The sequence below is a fragment of the Mastigoproctus giganteus genome, chromosome 5, assembly GCF_048544385.1.
Source record: "Mastigoproctus giganteus isolate SK-2022 chromosome 5, ASM4854438v1, whole genome shotgun sequence".
Classification (NCBI taxonomy): domain Eukaryota; kingdom Metazoa; phylum Arthropoda; class Arachnida; order Uropygi; family Thelyphonidae; genus Mastigoproctus; species Mastigoproctus giganteus.
Window position 1 is genome coordinate 200,355,468 of NC_143579.1, and position 25,050 is coordinate 200,380,517.

The following is a 25,050-nucleotide window of genomic DNA, read 5'->3' on the forward strand; positions in this document are numbered from 1 at the left end:
AAAGGCAAATTTCCGCACATCTATCCGACATCCGTCCTTCCTCAATTTGAATTTATGCCCTCTGAGCTGATTATTCTGAGCAAGATGAAGAATCCCATTGGCATTGAGCATGCTCAAACCATTCAAAGCCTTATACACCTCTATCAGATCACCTCGCCGGTGCCTAGTCTCCAGACTCTGTAATTTGGAAAACTTAAGCCTTTCTTCGTAAGAGCAACCCTTTGTTCCATTCACTAATCTTGTTGCCCTTCTCTGTACCCGTTCCAGCAGCTCTACATCCTTCTTGAAATGAGGCCTCCAGACCTGTATACAGTACTCAAGATGTGGCCTAACCATTGCCTTATACAAGGGAATAATCACCTCCTTATCCCTGCTAGAAAAATTCCTGTATATCATTGACAAGACACCATGAGCTACTCTTGCAGCTTGTCTGCACTGGTCAGAGAACTTCATATCTGCCTGCACAATTACCCCCAGGTCCTTTTCATTCTCCATCAATGTCAGTGTAGTACCGCAGAGTTGATACAGTAACTCCAGAGCAGTTGCTCTGGAGTTACTGTTTCCCATATGTAGTACTTTACATTTGTCAATGTTAAACTTCATTTGCCATCTCTCAGCCCATCTGTTCAACCTTTCCAGATCCTGTTGCAGCAGCATAGCGTCAGTGGTGTCCTTAACAACCCTGCCAACCTTCGTATCATCTGCAAACTTGGACATTAAACTTGATTAATGTCCAAGTTTGCTGACCTCAATTAATGTGTTAATTGAGGTCAGCCTGTATATTGAGGTAAACTTCTTTTATTATTTTACAAATAATAAAATAATAAATAACTTATGTAATAGAGATTACATAAGTAAAGAAGTCTTTGTTGTTTTTCTTTGCATCCTTTGTCAAGAATTTCTCATAATGTCTTCGCTTGCCTAACCTCCTTTGTGACATGATTACAGACTAGCTTATACTGCCATAGGCTTCTGCTAATTTATATCCCACACATTTTTCTTCTCTGCCACGAGCCTCAGTTCATCTCTATTTCTATGACTTCCATTTAGGCCTAAATCTTGAACAGTATTTCTTAGTTGGTATGAAAAGCCTAGTTGCTTCCAGGATTAATTCCCCGAAGCCCTCCCATTTAGAATTCACTGTTTTTAACATCATCGGTTGATCCCACTGTATAGAATTCAAAAACTCTCTGAGACCAATGTAGTCACCTTTACGAAAACAAAAACCCTTCCCTTTACCCTTGATGGTAGTTACATCTTTAAGTAAATCCCACATCAGTACACTGTGATCACTGTCACCTAGTGGTTCCTTTATCTGCGAATTCCTAATGCATGCGTCATCACTACTGATAATCAGATCAAGAGTATTGCTCCCTCTAGTTGCCCCTCGAACACATTGCTGTAGAAAACAATCCTCCAATAAATCCACAAAAGTCTTGCTAGCGTGTGAGTGACCAATCCACAAGTTCTAGTTAATATCTGGAAAGTTAAAATCCCCCATTATAAGACATTCTGATTTAAGGGCCCACTCTATTTATTTCTCTGCACAATTGTTCATTGTACTCATCAGAGTCATTAGGCCTATAACACACTCCAACTGTCATTTTCCCTTTCCCAGAGTTTGCCACACCAAACTGACTCACCCATGTGAACTGGATGCACTTCTTTACATTTTATGTGTTTCTTACCTAATAGCATAACCCCTCCTCCCTTTCTACCCTGTCCATCGTTTCTGTACACATTTTACTCCCAAATTTCAATTCTGCACTGCTTATATCTGTGTGACACCATGTCTCTGATATCCCAACAATATCTGCCTTTGATGTCTTGATTAGCACATCAAATTTATTTACTATACTTCTAGCATTGGTGTACATGCAAGTGTACATGCACCTGTTCTTACTCTTAGCTTCCCTAACGCAGCCCATGTATTTATTCATTCCATGATGACTCCCAGCAGCTCTTGAAGTCCCCACAACTTGCTCTCTAGGCTGCTGCTCGTTACAATAGAAGCAGTGGAACAATCGTTTTCGCCTCTTCCGGCAGCTACTGTTAATCTTTTAGTCTGCGAATCCTCCCAAGCTAGCAGTTTTCCGACCCATCTAACACTGCCTCGATAGCATCAGCAAATATTCTTGCACCCTTTCTTTTTTTTTTTTTTTTTTTGTAATGTGAACCCCAAACACGAGAGGTATTAGAACCTATAGTACTTAGTACCGTGCTTGGGTTGGAGGTTGAGAAGACGAAAGAAGATATTTGTTGACATTGGACTTGAACTTCTGTAGATTGTAATTTTCAGGAAATACGTATGAAGGAAGGTTGTTCCAGAAAACGGCGGTTGAATGAATAAATGAGGAAGATGAAAAGTTGGTTCTGTGGGTTTGAAGTTGGACAGTAAATGGATGTTGGCTGGTGGTGGCACATGTTCGGACTGTTTTGAAAGAGAGAGCGGGAATTATAGAAGCCAATTCAGAAGAACAGTGCCCATGGAAGTATCTGTAGAAGAAGCATGCAGCAGAAACAGTGCATCTATGAGAAAACGAGTGGAGAGACTCTGTTAGAGATGAATCATTAATTAACCTAACTGCCCTCTTCTGAATGGAATCAAGAAGCCTGAGAGAGGTTTTGGGGGCACCACCCTCAGATGTGGGAACAATATTCCACGGCAGGGCGGATTTGCGATTTATACAGAGTGAGCAGCTGCTTGGAAGAAAAGTAACGCCGAGATCGAAAGAGTTTTTTAGATGCAGAGGAAGTAATATTTGAAATGTGCTTGTGCCAAGAGAGATTAGAAGTCACGGTAATCCCCAAAAGAGATATATGATTTTGCCTAGAAATCGGAGTGTCACTAAAGATAAGCACAGGTGCAGAAGAATCCTTTTTGCGAGATATAAGACAAGACTGAGTTTTAGAAGGGTTGAAATCAACTAAGTTGTCTTTGCCCCACTGGAGAATTACCTGAAGATCGGCATTTAAGGAATTGGCAGCAGATTTTCAAGAACTTGAAGCTGATTGAGCTGGACAAGGTTTCTCAAAATGGAAAGTTGAATGCAATGTGCTATCATCGGCAAAACTATGGATAGGATTTCCAGTCAATGGAAGAAGGTCATTGATATTCAAGAGGAAAAGAGTGGGGGAAAGAACTGAACCTTGGGGGACACCGGCATTAGTGGAGAAGTTAGAAGACAGAGAGCCATCTACCATCACCCTCAGTGAGCGATCAGAGAGAAAACTGGATAACCAATTACTAAAAACAGTTGGCAAACCATAAGATGGAAGCTTGTTTAGAAGACCTTTATGCCAAACACGATAAAAAGCCTTTGAGATGTCAAGAGCAACTACTTGTGTTTCACCGAACCTATCCATTGAATTAGTCCATAAATGGGTAACATAAGCCATTTATGACGGAATCATAAATGGCTTATGTTACCCATTTATGGACACTGACGAAATCCATACTGGCGATCGTTGATCAGACGGAAGGTTTCTAGGTAGTTTAAGAGTTGGCGGTTAATTTATTTCTCCATTACTTTAGAAAGAGTAGAAGTAATTGCAATGGGACGATAATTGGATGGGAGGGATTTGTCACCCTTTTTAGGAACTAGCTGGATATGAGCAAATTTCCAAGCAGAAGGAAAAACACCTTTGGAATAAGAAAGTGAAAAAAGGTGGCAAAGAATAGGAGTAAGTTCAGGAGCACAGGTTTTGAGAACAAGTGGAGAAATACCATCAGGACCTGGAGCTTTCTTAGCATCAAGATTCATCAAAATCCTTCTGATATCCTTTTGACGGAAGACCACAGGAGGCATTGAATGGAGCGTGTTAGGAATGGTGGGAGGTGTTTTACCAAGATCATTAATACATGAGCTGGAAGAAAAATGGGATGCTAGCAGGTCAGCTTTATCCTTGGCTGAAGTGACAACAGAACCATCTGGTTTGGACAGAGGTGGGAGCAGAGATGGGCAAAAGTTGCGGCCAATAGCTTTGGCAAGAGACCAGAATGCTCGGCTACCATTAGGGCAAGAAGCAAGTTTTCTACTCTTAGCCTGTTCAAACTCTAGTTTGGACTGATTAATAACTGCTTTACAATTGTTGTGAGCTTTGGTGTAGGCAGAAAATGAAACTGAAGAATTAGAAACAAGACAATTATGATATGCAACATTCTTCTCTTGGACAGCCTTAGCACATTTATTGGAAAACCAAGGTTTAGATAAAGGACGAGATTTTAAAGTTTTGTTTGTTTGTTTGTTATTTGGTTTTTAGGAGCATTAGCAACTAAGGCCATATTGCTCTGGGATATGCGGTGGTCATTCCTTGACCTTTCCGCATACTCCGTATTTGGTGGTGACGGGCTCGAACCCCGGTCTAATCAAGAAGCATGTGCTACGCACTGCTGCTCCTTCCCACCTGGCTACGGAGGCGCCCGGAGATTTTAAAGTGGAGTGTGAGATAAAGGATTCCATTCCTGCAAGAATAATTTCACTGACACGATCTGAGCAAACGTTGACATCAGAAGTTTTGAAACAGTAATCAGACCAAGGAAAGGAAGAAAAGAAGTCTCGCAGGTCATCCCATTTTGCATTCTTGTAATGCCAAACAATACGAGGTTGGGAATAGCCATGAGATAAAGGTTCCATTGGAGAAGATACAATCACCAAGTTGTGATCTGAAGTGCCTAAAGGCCCTCTCACTTCGACCTTGTACTTAGAAGGGTTGTTTGTGAGAAAAAGATCAAGCGTATTGGCTGTATGATTAGGATTGTCCGGTATTCTTGTAGGTAAATGAACAATCTGTGCTAGGTCATTAGTAATTGCAAAAGCCTCAGCATCTCGACCTGCTGGGTCGGTGTGACTAGAAAACGGAAGCCAGATGGAGTTGTGAACATTAAAATCACCAAGGAAAATTACCTCACTGTTAAGAAAGTTGGACTGGAGAAAGTCAAGTTGCAAAGAGAGGAAGTCAAAGAGCTCCAAGTGATTAGTGGAGTTGGGAGAACGGTAGAGACAATAGATGAATTTGACACAATGAGGTAGAGAGATTTTAAGCCAGAGAAGATCAAAGAGAGGAGATTCCAAATTGCCAAGTCTCTGACAGGGAATATCAGAACGGACATATGCACAAGTATCACCTTTGAGGCGAAAGGAATCATACAGCAAATAATTTGGACATCTGAGATGAGCAGTAGTTGAATCAACTGATAACTGAGATTCAGTCAGAAAAAGTACATGGGGTTTGGAAGACTGCAAGTGGAAATGGACATCGTTGAGATTAGAATTGAGACCACGTATATTTGTGAAATAAATTAGGAAGTCCTTGGGAGGTTTAGATCTTTTCGCAGATAAGCTCGCTCTATTATTTTGACAATTCATGGTGTATTCAATAGTAAGAAAAAGTGGGTGGGACATGCTGTATGAAATTTTTGGATTTGGCGTACATGTGGTAAGAATATACCCAGATCCTTGACATAACGTGGCCTCGACAATGCTCCCCGCATACACACTACTCGAACTCTCTCCAGTCACTATCTGGCAGAGTAGAGGTAGCAAGATTATACACTAGCTGATCAGGAAGCCTCCTAGAGAGTTACCAATAGGTCCGGTCCGGTGTACTAACTAGCGGCCGGCCTGCGAACCCTGTTTTAGAGCTGTACCCTCGAAATGTAAGGAATATTGGATCTCGTCACGACATTCATCATAACCTCAAAAATCATCAATCATACTGCATGATGGAAGAGATAGGGAAGGGTTGGCCAGACCTTAGCTGTAGAGTCTAAACATGGGTTCCACCACTTCAAGCCTCCAATAAGCAAAGTGGTGGTATTTCACCGGTTGATGAGAGTCATCTACCACCTAGTACTACCTGGTAACATAGAGGGGTGGCGTTCCTCCATGTGGTGTGGGCGCCACACCTCGACCCCTGCTTACGTTGGTTCACACCTGGGTGGTCACCCACCATGTACTTGTGCATGGAGGTTATACCCAGGATTACTAACAGTCCCACCATTGTGAAGGTGCAAGCAGAGGATTTGGCTGTCATAGACCGTCCGGACTTCGACGAAATTGGGTCCACTTGACTTGAGTGTCACCCGAATATCAGTTCTATCAGCGTTTTAGACTCCCAGGTAGCAAGTACAGCTTGTCTGGCATATCTGAGAGAATGTCTGTGACAACCTCATTTAAGTGTATCCCATCCCTGTAGAAGCAGTCTCTCCTGTTAGCAAGTGCAGACCATGCTGAAAAAAATTCTACCCCATGAGCCTTGAAAAATCTCTCCAGGGCCAAATTGACTGACAAGGCTCTCATCATATATTCCCTCCTATCGTGTCTGGACAGAATTGCAGACACTTTCAAATTCAACCCTAAGTCACGACTTTTTTCAACATTGACCTGTACTTGTTAAGTAAATCTGCAGATCTCTTATTCCTAAGTTCATTAGTGCCAACAATATCAACTTTTGTGCCCTTAAAATGTGATATCTGCTCTACAACATCATCAACATTTGTCCCCTGGTAGGCACTCTGGTCCTGTTTCACCTATCCTTTTTGCATAATATATTCCTCATGTCCCTCACAATAGAGTCACCAACAATAAGTAGTTCCTGTGACACCAGCATATTTTCAACATACAGTGGGTTTTGTGGAACAAATTACCATTGGATGTTGGGCCCACTGTAGTGTGCTAATAGTAACAGGCATACACAAAAAATACTGGATTTGACCATAAGCCATTCAGGAATACAGAAAATGGTGTGATATAAATTTTTTTTGTTTCATCTTTCAAAATTTCCATCATTTTCTTCAAGTAGATGCTATTTGCATTTCTGACTTGACTGATGAAACATTTTGTGTTTGTTTGTTCTTGCATTAGCCTAATTTGTGATTTTCATGTATAGTTTTTCCTTCTTTGTAAAGGAAAGGAAAAAAAAAAACATTTTATGCACAGGTAAATTTTGAAAATAATTCATTACATTGAATTTCTTGAATAGTCAAATTGATGTCCGTTTCCACTAACAGTTCCCTTTCATGTCGGGAGAAAACTGAGCTGTCTGGATTCATGAAAAGTTCAGGAAGGTATTACCAATAAGATGCTATTGATAGAAGAAATATTCATAAATGGCTTGCAGGTTTAAAAGGAGAGGAAGATCAAAGTCTGTGTGCAAAATTGAAGAAGACACTAATATGCAATGATACAAGCACTAGGATGTTCCAAGAAAGTGTATTAACCATTTTAGACACATTAGATTATATAACAAATATAATCTTTCAGATTATATTTTAAGAGAAAAGTGAAATTCTCCCGTTAAAAGCTTGGATAACAAGAAAAATGAAATTCTTCAGGCAGATCTGCCAAGACCTGCTGCAAGAGTGCAATAACTTTCAAGGAGGTTTTATGGTAAAAATGCATTTACTGGTTCACGGGCGAGTGGACGACTAAACATGAAACTACGTGACTTATCTTTGGTGAAGGTGAGGAGGGGCGTGACACCAACACATTGGCAGAAATAAGCCACACCCTACACACCTCTTTTCTGGTCAAGTCGATCTTTCTAGAGGATGTCACATGACATCACAATATGTCAGAACTAAAATGAAGAAAAAGAAATGGTGAAATGGCAATTTTTTTTAAACAACTAACAAAAATTAACACAACATACAACCACTGATACTTCTCACCCGTACATTCCTAGACGATTTTACGTGCATTAATTATGTGCCCCAAACCCCCACTTCTGTGGTCGTACTTTACTAGATGATTTCATGAGCATTAACAAATGAGAATTGCTTATGCACATCCAAATAAATGACTTTTTTTTTATATATATTTTATAAAAGCAGGGGTCTCGGGCTGCCACCCCGAGACCCCTGCTTTTGTGCTACCCCCACTACTATAAAGACAACCTGATACTAACAACTCATACAATTAATGTGAAAAATGAAATCATGAAGGAACAACTTGAAAAGAAAAAAAAAAAAAAAAAACCTCACCTCATCAGTCCTCGCATGCCAGCTGGTAATGGCATGAAACGTCCATACTAAAAATGCTTGTATTCCGCAGCTATCAAATTCACACTCATACACCATTAAATTAACAGTCTTACATCCATACTTTTTCAAATAAAACATCAACACGGAATAACAATAATACACAATAACTGAGGGCAGTACAACAGCACGATAATTTCGCATTTCCTGCTAAAATCTTATATCCAGCCTTTTGCACTATATAATAGCACAGTAATTTTGCATTTCCTGTTAAAATCTTACATCCATCCTTGTGCAAACCATCAACAAGGAATAACAATAACACACAATAACCGAAGGCAGCAGAGCATGGACATGGACATGTGTTTTTGTAAAGGGTGACTCCTAGAATGTCTGTTCAACTCCGTTTCATATCTCTGTGAAGAACAGTATCACTACAAATAGACCAGATATGTGCGTGACGTAGATTTGTGTGTATTCCGTTTCTGGTTGCTTGGCTACCCAGAAGCATCAGTCACCCAAAGAGATGATTCTGAGTACTCATCCACACCACAGGAAGGTGGGCCAGTCCAGTAAAACACATACCGTCTCAAAAGAGACTCTGACTCACCTGATGTTGTCAAAAGGTGGGCCCGGTTCCTCTGGGAGCCCATTCCAGAGGAAGAGGGAAAAAAAAAAGAGAGAGAGAGAGAGAAGCTACACTAGTGGGGGGGGGGGGGGAGAGAAAAGTATGCTAGTGCAGAGTGCGAAGAGAAAATGAGAAAAATAAAAATAATAATAATAAAATAAAAATATATAAAACTAAATAAAATAAAATTTTTAAGCTGCTGTCTGGGGGATCCCCATTTGTAGCCTGTGTTATTCTGTAGGAGGCTTTCCTGCACGTGAATACTTGCGTCGAGAAGTTCTGGAAGGCAGCCAGGTTCTCTGGCGTCTGTAGCAGAATGTCCAGTTGGATTTCAGTGACGGGAATGGTATTTGCTAGGTCAAGGCAGCAGAGCAAGTGTAAAGTGTGTTAGTTGTCTGAAGCACGAAGGGTTTCCCCCCATCTTCGCATTGTATTCTTTGTAAGTGACACAGAACTCTGTGGAGGCCAGAGATTTAAAAAGTGTGTGGAGAGTGGTCTGTTGTTTCTCTGACCATTTAGCCATTGGGCCCTATTGGGACTCACCGTTGCCCACGAGGAGGCAGGTCAGGCATCCAGTAGATTATTTAAGTACTCTGGCAGGCTCCACCACCTAATTTCCAAAGATTTCAGTGGCAAGGCCTAAAAAAAAAGGGGGGGGGGGGTGAACACTATAATTTGGCAGAAAGAGATTTACATGGAAAGCAGTAGAATTTAGACACTGATTAGAATTTGGCAGCATTGTTAGGGGTGTACTCGGTTGGTTTAGTCAGAAGGGGGAAGAAAGGTAGCAGAATGGGAACAATAAAGTAGGCACCCCCAAGGAGGTCACTGGAGATGAGTCCCACCAGGCAAAGTATGGGGGAGGCAGGGAGAGGAGGAGACAGAGATCTGTCTCCTCCCTCCCCTGCCCTGGGATGGGGTTTTAAAGGGAACCTACTTAGAGTATCCAGTTCACATTGCCAAATGGTATGTCAGCAGCAAAGCTGCAGTATATCTTCGTCGTTGATGGTTGTCATGTCCATGTAGTGTTGAATCCGGTAGGAAGGTCAAACTGCCCATCTTGCTCTGGGAGTGGGATATGTTAGCCGGCAGTGGGGAACCCACCAGGCAAAGGGGTGGGAGAAACCAAAATTAACTTCATTCATAGTCTGCATTCTCAGTCTATTTCAGTCTATTTTTATACATTTTTCTTTTCTTTTTTATTTATTTATTTTTGTTGTTTCCCCGTTATATATATATATATAATTTTATATATAAAATGTATGGGGTTCCACAGAAAACAACCCAAGAGATGCCCCTCTCCTTACCCCCGATCATCAGTGACGTTGAATGCTGTGGTATCAACATGATGGTTGGATACTGGAGGGCTGGAAATGAATGTGCTGGTCAGATGAGTCCAAATAACTGGTGCAATATGCCACTGGATGCCTTCATGTATAGTGCAAGCAACACAAGTCCATGGACCAATTGTGCATGATGCCCACTATTCAGGCAAGAACTAGGACCCCTGGTGCATACAGACCAGGCGACCATGTGCACTCTGCCATGTTACATTTTTTCACTGTGTTCCTCAAATGAGTGGTTTGAGGAACACAGTGAAGATATTACCCACCTTGATTGGCCTCCAAATTCACCTTCATCATCATCAGCCATTTTCAATCCACTGCAGGATGAAGGCCTCTCCAGCAACTTTCCAGTTCCTTCTGTTTTGAGCACTGGCCATCCATTTACTACTCAAAAACTCGTGAATTTCATCTATTCATCTCCGCCTTTGTCTTCCAGGTTTTCTTCTAGCTCCTCTTGGGTACCATTCTGTTATTTTCTTAGTCCATCTGTCATCATGTCTTCGAGCTATGTATCCTGCCCAAGACCATTTTAGTTCTTTAGTTTTGATAAGAATGTCCTTTACTTGAGTTTGCTGCCTAATCCACGTGTTTCTCTTCTTATCTAACAGTCTGATTCCCAATATAATTCGTTCCATTCTTCGCTGTGTAGTTCTTAGCTTCTCTTCCATTCTTTTGGTGAGTGCCCAAGTTTCACTTCCATAAGTCATGGTGGGGAGTATACATTGATTCATTATTTTACGTTTCAGACAAACTTTCAGACAAAATTCACCTTACCTCCATCCAATTGTTTTGGAATGGGACATGAGGCATATGGACATTCATCCTTGAAAGCCTTGCAGGCAACACGGCTGCAGATCCCTATGGATGTCTTTAGACATCTAGTGGAGTCAATGCCTAGGTAAATATTGGCTGCTATCCATGTGAACAGTGGCCTAACACAGTATTAGGTGGGTTATCACTATTCAGTGATCACCGAGTGTATATACAGGGTGATTCACTACCAGTACGACAAACTTGCAGTAGGTTAGGGGGCGCAAAGATGAATCGGAATCACATAGCATTGCAGGGTCCGAAATGCCTTCGTCATGCGGTAGAGGACGTTGAACGGGAGGTCACGTGAACAGCGATCCCGCTGGAAGTCAGCATTTGCGAACCGGTTCCCGAGGCAGTAGGATGGACGAGTATTCAAACGTTGAACTGGATGACATGCACCTCTCGTATGGAGCTGCGGACTGTAATGGGGCGCCGCTCTGCGCTTGTACCAGGAACGTTTCATGCACAGGAGTGCTCCTCATCATACGATTTTTGCACGTGTGTACAGAAGGTTATGTGAGACTGGTTGTTTCATGAGAGGTACCATGAACTGAGAGCGAACGAAGAGGATGCCAGACAATGAGGAGAATGTCCTACGTCTTGTAGAAGGCAATCTGAGTACGAGTACTATCTGCAATGCGTCCAATCATTGGAGCCTGCGGATTATCCACTCCGGAGGACTTTTGCTACTTGGTTTCTTCAACAGAAATGGTTCGCAAATGCTGACTTCCAGCGGGATCGTTGTTCATGCGACCTCCCGTTCAACGTCCTCTACCGAAATGACAAAGGCATTTCGGACCCTGCAATGCTATGTGATTCCAATTCGTCTTTGTGCCCCCTACACCTCCTGCAAGTTTGTCGCACTGGTAGTGAATCACCTGTATAGATAGAACAAGTATAGGAACATACTGTACAACTAAAAAAAAAAAAAAGTTCCTACAAACATATATCTCAAAAATTTATTTCCAAGGTAATAAATATAAATTTGAACAATAAAGAACTTATTGTTCCAATTTATGTATCACAAAAATATAACTGTAAAATAGACTTTAACCAGTACAAAACATATGTACCAAATTGACACAAATAGAATTGTTTTGCTAACATGATATTACACGAATCAAAACAATGAAGTTGATACTTAAATAAATTCAAGGAAGAACTAGACAGTTTTTTTTTTTTTTTTTTGGCTGATGCTGTATAAGCTTGCTTTCTTGAATCATTTGCCACTGCTAATGCTAACTACTCAGTTGTGAGCAACCTGGTATACACCAACAGTGTCAATATGTCTGTTACTTGAGTTTCAGGTTCTACAACAGTTCCCTTGTTGTTTTACAGTAAAGCATTTGTTAAACTGATATTATGGGGGGGGGGAGACTACTTATCTGTTTACTTTTGCTGAGTTAGCTGATATAATTTTAATTTATCACAAGGTTCATAAGAATTTGTCCCTGATGTTTGTCACAGATGTTCTTCCACACATGACAGCTTGAGTTCGTTACCTGTGAATCTAAAACACTAATCGAACTGATATACAGATCCCACTTGTACATCAAGTGGACAGAATTTTGGTGAAGTTGGATCATTCTGTGGCAGTCAAATCCTCTGCTTGTACCTTTTCGATGGTGGGACTGGTAGTAACCCTAGGTATACGCTCTATGTGCAAAGTCCAAAACACTTCACCTAGCAGTGTTGAATCCAGGGGGGGGGGTGAGTTTCACACACGGTGGAATAAAATTCGCCCCCCCACCCCAGTGAAAAATAGTAATATTTATTTTAATATTTGTTCAAAGACCTGGGATGTCGAAATTTTTGCCACATTTTTTGTTTATTTTTAATTGAAATTTTCTTCTTGCTGCACTCTTTAGGGGCCATATTATCAGTTTACACAATGTTGTAATTATAAAATCCAAATTCAATAAATTTATGTCAAATAAACACAAGACAAAAAATCACATCAACTTGAGTGTGGTATTCATTAGGTGGTACAAAGCAAAAATAAATCACTAAAATTCAAAAGACACATAATTTTCAAAATAATTAGATGGGCAATATTTTTTGCTGCACAAATTGTAATTAAAGCCACTATTTCAAGTGTCCGCATTTTCATTTTATGGTTTTTAAGGGTCCCTTTATTTTCACACAAACCATCTCTTAATAGTGTTTCACACAAATGTTCTACTTGTGACTAATTCTTTGTTTTTATATTGAACAAGATCACAGGCCAGGAATAGGCTCACCAGAATTGGTTCCTGACAGATGCTATTGTAATTATAAAGTGCCCCGCAGCTTTCAGGAGGTAGGGTTAAATATCTCGGTGGAGAGGGGAGTCTACTGCAGTCACTAATTCAATTGTCGGCAGTTTCGCTTTATGATTTTCAAATTCCCTTTGTTTTTTTTTTCACAGCAAGAGTCTACTTATGGCTAATTCTTCCTTTGCATACCACAAACAAGACGGTTTGGTCACAGCCTATAAACAATACATTTTATAACCTTTTTATTATATATGCATCTGTAGTGTAATATTGGCGGATTGCATGAAGGTAAGCTTAGAGGGCCCGAATGAATTATTGGAAAAATTAATAAATGAAGTGATTGATACACATGCAAAGAAAAGCAAAGAATAAGATTTATAATTTGTATAATTTTTTTTTGTGAATTTTAATCTGTGATTTTCCTATTATTAAACTGTGATTATTGTCAGTAATGTGATTTTTGTGAACTGACTATTAGTATTTAGATGTTAAATAATAAATATTTCCTTTTGTTTTCTCATATTCTCTTATTATAACATTCATAAATATACAATTTGTTTATAACATATACATATGTTGTAAATATTAAATAATAAAAAATATACACATATACTACATGTACCCCCGAAATTTATATTCTCCCACTCCCTGGTACAAATGCTCTGGATTCAACACTGGCACTTAGCATAGTGGTGTGACCACCCAGATGGGAACCAATGTAAGCAGGGGTTGAGTTGTAACATCCACATCACAAACAGAAATGACACCTCCTCTCTGCATCACCAGGCAATACTAGATGACTACCACCACCAACCAGTGCAATACCATCACTTTGCTTTTTGGAGGGCTGAAGTGGTGAAAACAGTGTTTAGTCTCCAGAGCAAAGTCCCAACAACCTCATCTCTTATATCATGCAATATGAGTGATGTCTTTCGAGTTTATGATGGGCATCACAACAAGAGCTAATATTACTTATATTCATCACAACAAGAGCTAATATTACTTATATTTGCTCTAAAATGGTTTTTTCAGGTCAGCCACTAGTAGTAGCCAGTCCTGAAAAACTCAGGGACCAAATTTATTGGTAACTCTTTAAGAGGCATCCAGATCAACTAAGTGTATAATCTTGCTGCCTCTACTCTGCCATCTGGAGGCATTATTGAGGCCAAATTATGTTAAAGAGTTAGGTATATTCTTAACTCATACTGCCCTCTACTTTTATTCTATCTACTTTTTGATGGTGGGACTGTTAGTAACCCTCCTCACGAATAGTTCAAACTAATAGAACAAACTTATCTGTGAAGTGATCTAAACCTCTCAAAAACTTCATTTATTTCAGAAATATGTGGCCTCACTTCCAGTCTCGATGATGTCCATTTCTACTTACAATCTGCCAAGCTCCATTTATTTTTTCTGACAGAATCTCAATTATTGATTGCCTTGACCACTACTCATCTCATATGCCATAATTTTTTGCCCTGATTCCTTTTATTTCAAAGGTGATACCTGTGAATACATCCATTCTGGTATTCTCTTGACACAGACCTAATTTGGAATCTTCTCTTTTTGATCTCTTTTGGCTTAAAATCTCTTTATCCCATTCTGTCAAATTCATCTGTTGCTTTTATTGTTCCCCCAACTCTATTAACTGCTTGGAACTCCTTTTTTTTGAAACTCAACTTTCTCCATTCTAACTTTCCTAACAGTGAGGTAATTTTCAGTTGTAATTTTAATATTCACAACTTCAGCTGGCTTTTGCAATTTACAAGAATACCATACAACCCCAACCACAGACCCAGCACCAAACCCTTTTGCTCTCCATCAACAGTCCTTCAAAATAAACAGTCAATGTTAATTCAGTGATCACTGTGTATGTCCAAAAAGTGCTAAGATGGGCATTAAATGTAAATAAAAAAATGACCTACCAGAGTGAGATCAATGCCAATTTTAGTATTCCTCAATTACTGCAATTTCTTTCAATCTATCTACATCATTAATTTATCAATGAAACGGTCTGGCCATATACAAATAAAATAAAATGTTTTCATTAAAACCTAATGTATGCAATCATTAAAATTAATCAGGTACAATTCTGGCAGTGCATTATTGTCACATGCTTTAAGAACAGCTTGAATTGGTGATGTGCACTGGCTCACATAAAAATTTGAGTGCCAATAATGAAGAATGCAGGAGTTTTTTTACAAGTGCTGGTATCCACTATTTTTAGTAGCACAAGATTTAGCAACCCTTCCCATAGCAACAAATTATGCCATGCAAAGAATGAAGGTTTGAACAAGAACAAATATGCATGCTCGAATATGTTATTTTAAAGATATATTTAAAAATATACATTTTCAATATAAAAAAAAAAAGGATAGTTCATAGCTGTGTTTATAAAAGATTAATAGATTGAAAACATAGGATAGCATCAAAAAGTGAACGATTTTTAATTATTTTTTGCTAATAAAAAGGTTTTAAAAATGTAGCACTTGGCTGACAATAAGTTCCCTATTATAATGGCAAATGTGTAGCCATTGCAGGGTTAATGGTCCTCGAGGCACCTCAGATCACAATTTGATGATGTTGCTTTTTCCAATACCTCTCTTAAGCTATTTTCAGCTTCGTGTCGTTTGGCATTACAAGAATATGAAATAGGATAACTGTGTGATTTCTATTCTTCCTCTATTTGGTTTGAATAGAGTCTGCTAATCCCAATGTTTGCTCAGAGCATGTGATTGAAATTATTCTTGATGGCATATACCCAGTAATTTTGAAGGAGGCCACCAGGGAGTGTACTGAACCATTCAAGTTAATTATGAGGACATTTCTGGACTCTGTAGAGATTCCTTTGGATTGGAGAAGTGCCAACATATTACCCATACATAAGGGTGGTTCTGAGAGTGAAGTTGTACTTACAAACCAGCTAGTCTGACTTCAGTGTTTGGAAAAATCTTAGAGGCAATGATTACGAGTGCAATCCAGGGACATTTAAATAGATGTGGCGTTCTGAATAACACACAACATGGTTTTATTAAGAGAAAATCATTGATTTCTTAACTAACTTAGTAGGCTATTTTGACAGAGTTTTTCACGAGCTGAATGTAAAGAACAATTTTGACATAGTTTAATTGCATTTTAGCAAGGAAATCTCATGTCTAACTAATTTAGCATGCTATTTTGACAAAGTTACTCACAATCTGGATGAGAACTAGGGGGCATAAATTTGAATTTCAGGGGAGGAGGTTTAGACTAGAGTGTAGGAAGTTTTCTTTTAGCCAGCGAGTCGTTGACTGCTGGAACAGGTTGCCTTCGGAGGTATCGAGGCTGACAGTTTGAATAAATTCAAAGGTCTCTAAATACTGAACATATTTATCTATCCACTTCCAAATATTTTGGTGGTACTAGTTTAAAATGAAACAGTGATGGTGACTGAGCTTAATTAATATGAATGATTTTAATTATATAAAATTTGAAACCAATTATTTTAATTATAATAGTTACTTTTGGTAGTGACTCCAGCACTAAACTCATAACTGCAGCATCTCCATACTGTTTATAGGCTGCAGCTTTCATTCTCATTCGTTCAGCCTCTGCTTTTCCAACAGCTTCAATAGCATAAGCATCTGCACCACCAATCATTTTTATCTTTTCTGCATCTGCCCTTGCTACCTCCACAGTCTGTGTCCTGAAGAATAATTGAAATGATAAATAAATAAATAAATAATATTATAGTATAATATAATTACAATATAGTTTAGGGCTGAAGCCTCAGGTTATGTAAAAAGTATAAATATATAAATAAATAAATCCACAATATGAGAGATGCCTGATGGTGTAGAGTAATTTAGATTATGACATAGTTTAGGGCTGAAGTCTCAGGTTACGTAAATTACTCCACACCATTAGGCATCTCTCATATTGTGGATTTATACTTCACGACTGGGTTGTCATCATTGCAACACCAGGGTATCTGCCCACCCACTGCTGAGGAGCCAATAAGCTCCAAAATGGTGCCGTATGGGTGATGGTATCCACTGAGAATAAGTAACAATAGTCTTCTCGGTGAAGTGTTACTTATTCAAAGTAGTGCAATATCATGGCAACTCATTGTGAAGATATTCACAATATGAGATATACTTAATGATGCCAATTTATAACTATTTAAGTAGTTGGCATTGTACTGAAATGATGCAATTGCACTAACTTGTACATTAATATAATATAATATAATATAATTATATCATTTTTAAAATTACATTGTTAACCTGACAGACATTAGATTAACAAAGCATCACCACAGGCCCTGCAGAAAAATATTTAATCCTGGCAACTCGATTGGGGATTAGTAGATATTACTTTTCTGAACCTTCTTTAATCTTGTATGTGCTGCTTTTTTTTTGTCCATTTACAGTACATCATTCACTTTGTGTAAGCTGAGAGAGAGCCTGTAAAGCTATGCAATATTGTTTGCTATTTCACTGTGTGCAGCTAAGTATGGTTTGTTGTATAGTGAAACACAGCTTTTCATCACAATGGCACATGTTTTCCATTGTCCAAAAGCTTCTCAAAGTTCACCACTTGCCTATGTGGGTATTATCCTAGAAAATAAGAGATATTACGATAGAGTTTGTTACCATGAACAGTAAATCAGCTAACATCAGTATATTTGCATTCCAGGAAGGTGTCACAATAGTATCCTACATTACTCAAAAAGGCCAGAATGTTATCCTGATATGTAGTGAATCATGGCAGTAAAAATTAATACTTCAACAGGAGGGGGGGGGGGGGAAACATTTCACAATTTTTCACATTTCACAACACATTTCACAATTTTTTCTTCCCTAATGAATTTTACAGACAACAATTTGCAGGTGACATTTCTTAATAAGAATACACATGCAGGTTGTAAGATGCTAAGAAGGCTATTCATAAGAAAAATAAAAATGATCAAAATGAAAAATGGGCATACACGGCATCATACAGTAAAATCTCATTAATACAAACTCGGTTTATACAAAGTACTTGTTTATATGAAACACATACCATTTCCCTTCAAAAGGATAGGCTTTTCTACGTAATCCAGGGGCTTACAACTGGTGAGTATGGGCTTGGCACACCCAGGGTCCTGAGCTGGATATCATCATTCTTCTCTTTCTTGGTGATTCCCTTCCCTTCCCTTCTACTTCTCTCTCTCTCTCTCTCTCTCACAGGGTAATTCAGAAATTTTTTTTTTGCCTGGTGCAGCATAAGCCTCAGGCTTCCTTGCACTATATAGCTAATAATAATAATAATAACATTCATTTATTATAAAATTCAGTTAATACGTATTACAAAGTTTGTTTTCACCCCATGAGAAATAAATATTGTTATTTTGTATGTTTAATACAAACTTTGGCAAAGTTGTCTGATTGTTGGCCCCTATTACTGCTTCTGGCCGCCTGGTTCCCTGCTTCCCAAAGGATGGCACTGACTTATTAGAAATTACTTTTGTAAGCAAAACCAGTTTATGGTAGCTACAACTTAAGTGCACTCTGAAAAACATCATGAAGGATGAGATGTTAAATTAACAAAAGAATAAAAACAGTTTTTCTAAGTTGGTTACTCCCTTGCTCTCCACGGGAAAGGGTCAGTTGCAATTGTTACGCCAGTTCAAAGAGTCTTTTACTACAATTTAATCTATTTTTTTTTGTGTCATTTTATCTGAGCTGATGTCTTTTTTTGAAATTTGTCTTTAAATTTATTTAAAGTTTGTTTATATTAAATCTCATCTAGCAGTATTATGGTGAAAAATGTAAGAGGATGGAAATTAAACTGAAAATTATATAAGCGGCTGATAGGGTGGAATGAAGAAAACTGGAACTGCAGAGGAAAAGCTCTATATGCTCTCAAGACAGCATATAGAACCTGCCTGATAAGGTACTTGATCTGCAAAATAGAAGGAGAGAACAATTTTCAGCCAAATGGATGCTATTCATAATCTTGTTATTGCTTGGGATGGTACTGCATCAAGCGTAATAATCAACTGCTTCAGAAAGAGTGGCTTTGGAAAGAATATCATCAAAAAATATGGTCTAGAAGACAAATGTGATAGCAACATTGAGGAATGGGGAATTTGAAGGAGCATATAGATTTTATGTAGGCCTCCGTAGCCGAGTGGTCAGGAGCGGGAGGCAGTAGCACACGCTCTTTGAGTAGACCGGGGTTCAAGCCCCTGACTGCTGAATACGGTCGATCTGCCAACCCGCACTGGACCAGCGTGGCAGATTATGGTCCGTTTCCTTCAACATGAATTGTTGAGGAGGCTTCCATCCTGCAGTGGGTTGATAATGGCTGCACTTTACTTTACTTTTTATAGATTTTATTGGTGAATATGAAGAGTTTGTGAAGGTGGATGATGAAGTTTCTACCACAGCAATGCAACACCAGAAGAGCTGCTGAGCACCAAACAAAACAATGATGTTTTTGTTACCAGCAACAATGAAAAAGCACATGCGCGCACGCAGCCTTCTAAAAAATAAGCCCAAAATGCATTGAGCATAAGAGCGAATGCGTTGGCCTGCAGTAACGTTGATAAAGAAACAACTATTGCATTTGACAGTGTCTGTACTGTAGTTAAAAATGCATATAGGAAAAAACTGTGCAAAGCACATTACATTCTTTTTTTCAATTAGATTAATTTATCAACAAGTTAATGGTTTGTATGTCTCCTTTTATATTAAGATTTTAATTCTTTTTACTTGATACTAAAGTATTGTATATATATCAAAATATATACTGTACAATATTTTCATTTTTGTTAATTGCTTTTCTCTTAGTTTATTGTAGAAATAAAATAAAATCTTTAAAAAGTGTGTTATTCCTATTACTGTATTGTTAGACAAGGCTTTTGTTTTTATTATTATTTATTATTATTCTTAGATATATAGTATGTACCAAAAAAAAAAAAAAAAAAGATAAAAATTTGACACTTTTGGGTTCATAGTTATAACAAAATGTGAAATTTTTGGTCCCTTGAACTTTGTATTAACGAGATTTGACTGTATTGTCATTATTTTTGTGTTTCAGTCATGCAGAATTTTCACGTAGTGAATGTCACCAAGAACTTTGGTAAACAAGGATATGAACGATTTCATGTTGATAATACTTGTTACATACAGAATTAATAGTAATTCATTATTATTATTTGTTTTTATTGAAACATGTTAATTTCAAAGTGCTTCATATAAATACTGATCTAATTTGCTGTGTTAGAGTAAAGCCTCCACAAACTTCATTTTGGCAGAGGTTAATTGTTTCATGTTTCTATTTTATGTTACCAACATTTTTCTTAAAATTTATGTTTAATTAATAAACTTTTTTTTCATTGAAACTAATCAGTATTTTTAGTGGCCAAAAACACAAAAGCAAAGTTAAAAATTATTATTCAAAAAAGAAAAAAAAAAAATTAACAAGCACTACAATTTATTGGTAAAAGGTCTAGCATTAGTATGCTCCAAACACAATTCAAAAAATTTCAAACTTTTTTCAAATATATAAATTAAAGTTTAAATCTGGGACTGGGAACTTAAGGAATGTTTTTTTAAATATTTTATGAAGAAAAGTCACCATTTATCTTTTCTTGCATCCAAAAATGAGAGAAGTTTTTACAATAAAACCTGTAATACTATCCTTCTGCTAGTCTGTTGGGAACACCTTACACTGAGAAATAAAAAGTAAGATATCTCACCAATAAAAATTTAATACTTTATGACTACTAATAATTTTAAAATTAATGTTAGTGAGTATCTGATTAATTAGTGAGTCCTTCTCTGCACCCATTTCCAGCAGATCTACATCCTTCCTAAAGTGAGGCCTCCAGACCTGTACACAGTATCAAGATGAAGCCTAACCATGGTCTTATATAAGGAGATAATCAAATCCTTATCCCTGGTAGCAAAGTTTCTGTATATATATTAAGTTTCTTTAAACAAAGAGTTCTGAGGTATGTTATATGAAAAACATAAATGAGTTTGGAATACAGTATTAAACGTAGGACAAACGTATTACTGGTAATGGGGATAAGCTGATTCTTTAATCTGAGTTCAGGATACAACTTATGCTTTTTTGCAGAAGTGAGCTGCAACACTTCCTCTTTCATTTCACAAATATAGGGGGCCCCAAAAACAATCTCAATAATGTCCATTTCCACTTACAGTCTGCCATACTTTCTCCCACAGAATCCTAATTATTGGCTGATTCAACCACTACTCATTTCAGTTGAACTAATTATTCGTTGTACAATTCCTTTTGCTTCAAGGGTGGTATTTGTGTATGTCCCCTCTGATATTCGCTGTCAGAAACTTAGTTTGGAATTTCCTCTTTTTCGATCTTCTTTGGCTTAAACTCTCTCTACCCTGTTCAATTAAGTTCATCTGTTGCCTCTATCATTCTCCCAACTCCACTAATCACTTGAAACCCTTTGACTTCCTCTCTTTGAAGCTTAGCTTTCTCCAGTCCAACTTTCCTAACAGTGATAATTTTCCTTGTTGATTTTAATGTTCACAACTCCAGCTGGCTTTCATTTTTTAGTCACATGGATCCAACTGGTTGAAATGTTGAGGCTTTTCAATTACTAATGATCTCACAAAGATTGTTCATTTACCTACCAGAATACCTGACAATCCTAATCACAGAGCCAACAACTTGATCTTTTTCTCATAAACAACCCTTCTAAGAACGTGGCCCTCTAGGCATCTCAAATCACAACTTGGTGATGGTCTCTTCTCCAAGAACTTTTATTTTGTGGCCATGCTCAACCTTGTGTTGCTTGGCATTACAAGAATGAAAAATGGGATGATCTGTGTGATTTTTATTCTTCTTTTCCTTGGCTGGATTACTCTTTTAAATCTTCAAATGTCAATGTTTGCTCAAATCATGTCAGTGAAATTATTCTTGTAGAGATGAAATCTTTTATTCCACACCCAACCTTAAAATCTTGTCCTTTATCTAAACCTTGGCTTTCCAATAAATGTGCTAAGGTTGTTCAAGATAAGAATGTTGCATATTAGAATTGGCTTGCATCCAAATCTCCAGGTTAATTCTCTTCCTACACCAAAACTTACAACAAGAACAGAAAATTCTAAAAATATAAAACCTGCTTCTCATCCACATGATAGTTGAGCATTCTGGTCTCTTGCCAAAGCTACTGGCTGCAACTTTTACCCATCTGTATTCCCACCTCTGTAATCAAGATAAGAATGTTGCATATTTAACAGCTAAAAACACTTACTGTAGAGCCATAGTGGCACGTAAACGAGAAACTTGGAGGGTATTCGTCGAGGAATCAGGAAATCGAAACCCATGGGGGTTGTTGTATAAATTTTCCAGGAACAAGTTGCATTCCTCAGACATATTTGGGTCAGTTACAGTTGATTCTCAAGAGATGATAGGCTGGGAAAATACCGTTGACACAATATTGACTAAATTGTTTCCAACAGATGATGTCGAGAAAGATACATATGACCAGCTGCTATTCGGATGGATAATGAAATATATCAAAGTCAAACAGTTATGGCTCAGTTTACCTATGAGGAATTAACAAATGTTTTGAAGAAAGTTAATGTTACTAAATGTCCTGGTATGGATCTCATTGAAAACGCTTTCCTACTCAGGTTTCATAAATTGTTTCCACATTTGCTTCTGGCAATGTATAATAAGTGTTTACTCAAGGGATATTTCCCCGACGAATTGTAAGTTGGCCTATTGAAGTTAACTAGAAAACCAGTGATGAACCCAGGTCATATCGACCAATTGCTCTTTTAGCTAATTTTGGTAAGGTCTTAGAACGGCTTATGGCATCTTGTGTCTCTGAGTTAATCACAGCTTGTGATATGGTTTCTGCACGTCAGTACCGATTTACACCTGGCAGATCGTGTGAGGATGCTCTAGTCGACTTTATAACACATATTAGAGGTTCTACGTCTAAATACGAACTAGCGATTTACGTGGATTTTGAGGGGACCTTTGACTCTCTATGGTGGGAGTCTGCCCTTGAACAATTAAGAGTTGCTGACTGCCCCTTGCAACTATATAAGTTGTTTAGAAGTTATTTCACAAACAGATATGTGGTGGTAAAATTACAATATTATTATGTTAAAAACCAAGTATTGTGAGGGTGTTGCAAGGATCAGTGTTGAGACCCCTTATTTGGAATATGGTATCGCACAATTGGTTAGTTAAATCTTTTCCAAACACAAAAATCATTGCTTTTGCAGATGACTTAACAATAATAATTGCTGGTAGATCAAGAGTTGATTTGGAGAATAAGGCTAATATGGTATAATTTGTACTCCTGGGCAAAAAAAAAAAAATTTTTTTTATGTGAACCCCAAACACGAGATGTATTAGAACCTATAGTACTTAGTATCGTGCTTGGGTTGGAGGTTGAGAAGACGAAAGAAGATATTTGTTGACATTGGACTTGAACTTCTGTAGATTGTAATTTTCAGGAAATACGTATGAAGGAAGGTTGTTCCAGAAAACGGCACTTGAATGAATAAATGAGGAAGATGAAAAGTTGGTTCTGTGGGTTTGAAGTTGGACAGTAAATGGATGTTGGCTGGTGGTGGCACGTGTTCGGACTGTTTTGAAAGAGAGAGCGGGAATTATAGAAGCCAATTCAGAAGAACAGTGCCCATGGAAGTATCTGTAGAAGAGGCATGCAGCAGAAACAGTACGTCTATGAGAAAGCGAGTGGAGAGACTCTGTTAGAGATGAATCATTAATTAACCTAACTGCCCTCTTCTGAATGGAATCAAGAAGCCTGAGAGAGGTTTTGGGGGCACCACCCCAGATGTGGGAACAATATTCCACGGCAGGGCGGATTTGCGATTTATACAGAGTGAGCAGCTGTTTGGAAGAAAAGTAACGGCGAGAGCGAAAGAGAAAACCAAGTTTTTTAGATGCAGAGGAAGCAATATTTGTAATGTGCTTGTGCCAAGAGAGATTAGAAGTCAGGGTAATCCCCAAAAGAGATATATCATTTTGCCTAGAAATCAGAGTGTCACTAAAGATAAGCATAGGAGCAGAAGAATCCTTTTTGCAAGATATAAGACAAGATTGAGTTTTAGAAGGGTTGAAATCAACTAAGTTGTCTTTGCCCCACTGGAGAATTACCTGAAGATTGGAATTTAAGGAATTGGCAGCAGATTTTCGAGAACTTGAAGCTGATTGAGCTGGACAAGGTTTCTCAAAATGGAAAGTTGAATGCAATGTGCTATCATCGGCAAAACTATGGATAGGATTTCCAGTCAATGGAAGAAGGTCATTAATATACAAGAGGAAAAGAGTGGGGGAAAGAAATGAACCTTGGGGAACACCGGCATTAGTGGAGAAGTTAGAAGACAGAGAGCCATCTACCATCACCCTCAGTGAGCGATCAGAGAGAAAACTGGATAACCAATTACTAAAAACAGTTGGCAAACCATAAGATGGAAGCTTGTTTAGAAGACCTTTATGCCAAACACGATCAAAAGCCTTTGAGATGTCAAGAGCAACTACTTGTGTTTCACCGAACCTTTCCATTGAATTAGTCCATAAATGGGTAACATAAGCCAGAATATCACCAGTGGATCGACACTGACGGAATCCATACTGGCGATCGTTGATCAGACGGAAGGTTTCTAGGTAGTTTAAGAGTTGGCGGTTAATTGATTTCTCCATTACTTTAGAAAGAGTAGAAGTAATTGCAATGGGACGATAATTGGATGGGAGGGATTTGTCACCCTTTTTAGGAACTGGCTGGATATGAGCAAATTTCCAAGCAGAAGGAAAAACACCTTTGGAATAAGAAAGTGAAAAAAGGCGGCAAAGAATAGGAGTAAGTTCAGGAGCACAGGTTTTGAGAACAAGTGGAGAAATACCATCAGGACCTGGAGCTTTCTTAGCATCAAGATTCATCAAAATCCTTCTGATATCCTTTTACACTAATTGAATGGAGCATGTTGGGAATGGTGGGAGGTGTTACAAGCTTACAAGCTTACTATAAGT

The 25,050-nt window shown here is 38.2% G+C and overlaps 1 protein-coding gene across 1 annotated transcript in view; it reads right to left on the minus strand.

The window, feature by feature from the left end:
* Positions 1-25,050, minus strand: part of LOC150086002 (flotillin-2-like) — a 253,731-nt gene that overhangs the window by 10,660 nt on the left and 218,021 nt on the right. The window contains exon 8 of the mRNA XM_090373646.1: positions 16,525-16,708. Within this exon, the coding sequence (XP_090229772.1) occupies positions 16,525-16,708 (184 nt within the window). The remainder of the gene's footprint in view (positions 1-16,524; positions 16,709-25,050) is intronic.